The 5,968-nt window shown below is 66.5% G+C and overlaps 1 protein-coding gene across 1 annotated transcript in view; it reads right to left on the bottom strand.

Moving 5' to 3' along the window:
- Positions 1-1,115: 1,115 nt before the first annotated feature.
- Positions 1,116-5,968, bottom strand: part of ERF (ETS2 repressor factor) — a 9,510-nt gene continuing 4,657 nt past the window's right edge. The window contains exons 2-4 of the mRNA XM_034756774.1: positions 4,380-4,614; positions 4,043-4,158; positions 1,116-3,532 (exon numbers count right to left, since the gene is read on the bottom strand). Coding sequence (XP_034612665.1) covers positions 2,394-3,532; positions 4,043-4,158; positions 4,380-4,614 — 1,490 coding nt within the window. The 3' untranslated portion in view covers positions 1,116-2,393. The remainder of the gene's footprint in view (positions 3,533-4,042; positions 4,159-4,379; positions 4,615-5,968) is intronic.

Genomic DNA, 5,968 nt, shown 5'->3' with positions numbered 1-5,968 from the left:
GCTCATGGCGAGGCCGGACGGGGGGGGCGGGGGGGCTAGTCAGAGTGCGCCTGCGCCGCGCCAGCCCCGCCCCGCCCCTTCCCTGCCGCGGGGGCCGCCGGGAAACGGAGTCCGGGCCCCGCCCTCACCTTGCCGCGGGGGCCGCCGGGAAACAGAGTCCGGGCCCCGCCCCTTCACTGCCGCGGGGGCCGCCGGGAAATGTAGTTTCCTCAACCGCCCCCTAGGAAACCCGCCCGCTCCCCGGCCTGCGGGTAAAACCATCAGACAATGCCCCCCCCCCCCCCCCCCCCCCCCGGCACCCCCCCCGCCCCCCCGCCCCCCGGGCCAACCCATCAGACAATGCCCCCCCCCCCACCCAGCCAGGCTCGGAACCCAGGCGTCCGGGCTCCCAGCCCCCCCGCGAGCCAGGCTCGGAACCCAGGCGTCCGGGCTCCCAGCCCTCCCCCGCCCCCCCAGCCCGGCTCGGAACCCAGGCGTCCTGCGCAGGGATCGGTGCTGGGGGGGTCCCCCTCACCGGGATGGGGAGGTGAGGGAAGGGCCCGTGTCCAGTCCCCCGCACTAGGGGCAGCTGCTCCTCGGGGTGACGAGAACGGGGCCCCCGCGCCCCAGGATCTCCTGCCCTAGTTCAAGCCCCCCAGCAGTGAGTGCCCCACGTTAACGGTGGGCCCATGTATTCCAATGCGGGACAGGTACTGGCCCAGGGGAGGGGTCCAGGCATCCCCCCCCACGCCCCCCAGCATCTATCAGTGACCCTGGGCGGGGAGTGGGGGCCATGGGGCCAGCGCCAGGTGTGGACACAGAGCCGTGGGCTAGGGCTGCAGGCCCCCACCCCTGCCAGGACCCCACAGCTGGCCCCAGCCATGAGGGGTGCAAGAACCCCCCCCACACCCATGGTGTCCCCCAGGCAAGGCGGCACCGCCCAGGACGCCCAGCCACAGACTTCAATCCAGGGCCAGAAACTCACGTTGGCACTTCTCTCCAGAGCCCCCCAACCTGCCCCAGTGGTAGAGCACCACCCAGGGCCCCAGCTGCCCCCCCCCCCGGCCTCCGCAGCACCCCCTGCTGTTGTGTTACAAAAAGGAGCAAAAAGCAACAAAGTTTCCAACTCTTTTATTGGTTATTTTTATACATTCATAACCCGAGCCCGCCCGCCCCGGCTGTACAGGAATTCGAATAAGGCTTCATAAGTCACCCCCCCAGCCCCTACTAACAGTGGGCCCACAGACCGGAGTCAGCCCCCCACCCTGCTTCCAGGTCTGGATCCACAAGCCCCACCCTAGGAGAACTGGGGGGTACCCAGATCCCCTCATGTACCAGCTGCACCCACACCAATCAGCCAGGGCCCCGCCCGCTTCGTGAGAACGCCCAGCTCCCCCCACAGTGGGGATCCCCCCCAGTCTCGCGACGGGGAAGCAGTGGGAATGGCTCCTCGCATCCTTTCAGGGTTGGCAATAGGCTAACCACATTGGGAAGTGGGGGGAAATGTCAGTTCAGGTCCTACCCCATTGGGGGGGGACACAGGGTGCCTGCCCCTCCCACCCCCATTTCCCAAACAGACAGTACTTCAACAGGCACTTGAGATACCCCCCGCCCCCCCGGGGTGGCTCAGGCCAGCGGCCGCACCCACCCCACTCATTTTTGGTTATCTAAAGCCATCTCGAGCACCCCGCGCAATCTGCGGGCCCCCAAACGCCAGACTGACCCCCCTCAATGAAAGAAGGGGCCATACAGACTCATACAGACCAATCTAACCTGGGGGGACAGGGAGAAGCTAGGTCCATAGGCCCCGGGGGGCACAATATGGCGTCCACTCTCTCCCAGGACACTGGGCTAGATGGACCTTTGGTCTGACCCAGTCTGGCCGTTCTTATGCCCCACCCCAGCCCTCCAATAATGTGGGGGTGCTGCAGGACTGGTTTCCATTTCTGATCCAGCCAGACAGGGATTAAAGAGAGTTTATTGTGCTTTAAAGCCCCTGTTTCCCCCCAAATGAGGGGCGAGGGACATTGAGATCCCTCAACATCCCCCCCCCCCCATTATTATGACCCCGCCCCCAAACAAGGCAGCAACTGGATATAAACGAGGGGATTCAGGGGGTGGGAAAAGGTTAAAAACAAAATTCTACGCGATATAAATTCCTGGGGTTGCCCCCTCTTTAAAAACCAGAGACCCTGAAAGGAAAGCTGCCCCCAGATTTAAAATCATCCCCCCAAAAATATATATATATATGTATATCGAAGTAAAAACAGCTGAGTGCCCCCTACCCCATTTCAACATACAGGGTCCCGGAGAGAAGGCGGCCCAGAGAAGGGTTAAAATCTCTGAGTTAAGGCAGCAGAAGACGGCCCCCCAGCCCCACCAGCCCTGTCCGTCCGTCCCTGGGGGTGCCGGCTCTACAAGTCCTTGTTCTCCAGCGAGAGCTGGGCCGTGGCATGGGGCAGGTCGGTGCTGACGCGCCGCCCACCCCCGGCCGGGGCGCCCCCGCCCTCCCGCTCCCCCTTCACCTTCTTGTCATCCGCCTCATCGGGGCCGCCCCCCCCGCCCGCCTCCAGCCGCTGGTCCTCACTCCAGCGCCGCTTGAAGCGCAGCTTAAGGGGGATGCACTGGCCGCTCTCCTCGCCCTGCCGGGGGGCCGGGGCCACCAGGGGCTCCCCAGGCTTCTCGGGCGGGGCAGGAGGAGCCTTGAACACCTCCTCGTCTTCCTCGCTGACGTCCGTCACCTCCACCGTCACCTCCTCCTCCTCCGACTCCCCCTCCGAGATGGGCTCCACCTTGATGCAGGGCAGCCGGGGCTCCGGGGCGGCCCCTTCGCCGGGGGGCGCCGGTGCCTTGTCCCGGTTCCGCCGGCCCAGCGGGGGAGGTTGCAGCTTGAATTTGAAGGGGGCGGGGGGCTCCTCGGGCGGGGGCGGCTTCTCAGGGCGCTGGGGCTGGGGCACGAGGATGTGGGGGTAGTGGAGGAAGGCCCGAGGGCTGAGGTGGTAATTGTAGACGCTCTGGGTGTGCGCCTGCAGGTAGCGCTTCATGTCCTCGGGGTTGAAGGAGAAGTGGGAGCCGCCGGGGTACATGGGGCTGAGGGTGGGCGAGGGGGTGTAGTTCATGTGGGTGGGGGTGAGGGGCAGGGCGGGCGAGAGCTGAGGGGGCAGCAGGGCTCCAGGGCCGGCCATGGGAGACACCGGGAAGGGGCTGAGGGGCTCAGGCCCACGGGGCCGGGGGTAGGCGCGGAAGAGGCTGTCGTGGGCCAGCCGGGGGTGGGCGGGCAGGGGGGGCCCACGGAAGCCGCCCCCCTCGCCCGGCCCCCCTCCCCGGCGCCCCTCCTCGCCCAGCGGCTCCTCCAGCTCCGAGGTGGCCGAGGTGGCGTCGCTGCAGTCGCTGACCGAGCCACGGGCGAGGCGCCGGGCCACGGCCGAGAAGACACCCGGCGAGCGCAGCTCCTCCGCCCCGGGCGAGAGCACGTCCGACGGCGTGGAGGGCGGGAAGCGGAAGTGGGAGCCGCCCGAGGGCACCGGCGGGGCGCTCTGGGGCACGGGGCCACCTGCCATGGGAGGAGAGGGGTGAGGGGGACCCCCGCGCCTGCCTGGCCCCCCGCACCAACCCACCATCCCCAGCACCACAGTCTTGCCCCCGGCCCCAAGCCTGCCCAGCCCCCCACCGCCTCCCTGGCCCCCCAGCGCCAACCCACCATCCCGACCCCAATCCTGCCCAGCCCCCCAGCAACAAGCCACCATCTCAACAGCAGCCCCACCCCCTCACAACCTGCCCAGCCCCCATCCCACCCACAGTCCGGCCCCGTCCCTTCGCACCTCCATAGTCCCCCACAATTCAACCAATCCTCTCCCATCCCCCACATGCACCCTTTGCCCCTCCCACCCCAGAACTGCCTCCAACCCCCTCATCCATCCTCACAGCACCCCCCACCGTGCCCCCATCTGGCCTAACCTCCCCCACTGCCCCCCCTATTTTCCACCAAGTCCCCAGGCCCCGAGTGGTGCCCTCCCCCCAATCCTTCCCAGAAGGGCCCCCCTTCCCCGCCGCGGCCCCTCACCTGCCATGCCCATGTCGATGAAGGGGTAGTTCACCAGCACCAGCTTGTTGAAGTTGAACTTGTAGGTGAATCGTTTCCCTTTGGTTTTGTGCAGGATCCGCTTGTTGTAGTAGTACCTGGGAGGGGGGGATGGGGGGGGGGACAGAGCCGGGACCATCAGGACCCCAATGGACCCCCCATCCCCCTCCCCCAGCCATCACTCCCATTCCAGGTTAGAGCTGGGGGGAGGGCCTGGGAGCCAGGACTCCTGGGTTCTCTCCCCAGATCTGACACCGACGAATGGTGTTTGCATTCTCTGCCTCAGTTTCCCCACCGCCGCCATGGTGTCCCTGCTCACCTCAGGGCCCGGCTCAGCTTGTCATAGTTCATCTGGGGCTTGCACTTGCGGACACCCCACAGCCGCGCCACCTCGTCGGGGTCCTTGATCACGAACTCGCCGTAGTCGCCCTGCCAAGCAATCACGTCATGGTATTCCTCCTTGCGCAGCAGCTCCAGGATGAAGTGCCACAGCTGGATCTGCCGCGAGCCGGGGCTCGACTCGGGCTTGTATGCCCAGTCGGGGAAGGCAAACCCTGTGGGGGAAGGGGCAGGTTGTTAGCCAGCACGGGGTGGGGCACCGGCCCTTTAAGGTCTGGTTTACATGGCGGTCCAGAGATGCCCAAATTGGCTCCCCTCAAAACAAAATGACAGGAGCCAGGACTCCTGGGTTCTCTCCTGGCTCCTGGATGGGAGCAGTGTCTGGTGGTTAGAGCATGGGGTTCTGGCAGCCAGGACTCCTGGGTTCTCTCCCCAGCTCTGAGATGAGAGCAGGGTCTGGTGGTTAGAGGAGTGGGGGCTGGGAGCCGGACTCCTGGGTTCTCTCTGGCTCTGGGAGGGGGGTGGGGTCCGGTGGTTAGAGGAGGGGGGTCTGGGAACCAGGACTCCTGGGTTCTCTCCTGGCACTGGGAGGGGAGCAAGGTGTAAGGGGTTAATGCCCCCATGCCAAGTGCCAGGGTGGGCACAAGGTGGGCACGTCTCCGGGAGGGAACAGGAAACGGAGACCCACCAAGCTGCTTCCAGGCTGGGTCCACGGGCATTTCAGGGCTCATGAGAGGTCCCTGCACCCCCTGGGCTTGCCCCACACTCAGTTGTGGCTGCCTCACACATGGGGCAGAATCCAACCCCCCAGCGCTGGGAAGGGGTCGGGGGTGTCTGCACTGCAGGCAAGCAGCTGAGGTCAGCACCTCCCAGACGAGCTGCCCCTGTCCATCCCCCTCCTTCCACGGCCTGCCGTCCTCTCCCCCTGATCCCCCCCCCCAACCCACACCACCAGAGCCTCCCCAACCCCACGGCCTCCCTCCCCCCACACCTTGGCAGGAGGCAGCATCTGCAGGATCACGGTTTAGCATAAGGCTCAGCCCCCACCCGGGGGTCTGGTCTCTGCACCTCGAACCCCACCCCCCCAAACAGGTAACAGGGAGCACAGACAATAGGCCATTTCCTAGCATGCGTGGGCCACCCCCCCATACCCTGCCAGTCTCGCCAGCCCCTGATTGGCTGAGCCAGCAGCATCTCCCGCAAACCACTGGCCCCCCAAAAACATCAGCGGGAGCCCCAGCCCCTCAGCCTGCCCAGCTCCCCCAGTACACGGGGGCAGTGCTAGGCAGCACCCCCCACCCCATTGACCTTGTCAGGGCCAGGCCCCCCCCACGCAGCCCAGCTGGGGGGCGGGAAGCTGACCCCCCCCCCCAGTGGTGGGAGGGTGTCCTTGTAAAGGGGCCCAGCCCAGCATCCCAGCCCCGGCTGCCCCCCCACCCCGAGGGGAAGGGGGGCGGTTTCCCATTTCCCAAACCCCAGGCGCTCACAGCCCATCAATAATTCAGAGCCTCTGTAATGGAGGCCGGGCGCCGAGCGGGGGGAGAGGGCAGAGCCGCAGACGGAGCCATT

The sequence above is a fragment of the Trachemys scripta genome, chromosome 24 (genome assembly GCF_013100865.1).
Source record: "Trachemys scripta elegans isolate TJP31775 chromosome 24, CAS_Tse_1.0, whole genome shotgun sequence".
NCBI classification, from domain to species: Eukaryota; Metazoa; Chordata; order Testudines; family Emydidae; genus Trachemys; species Trachemys scripta.
Note: the sequence above shows the minus strand (reverse complement) of the source record. Positions and strands in the feature narration are given on the sequence as shown.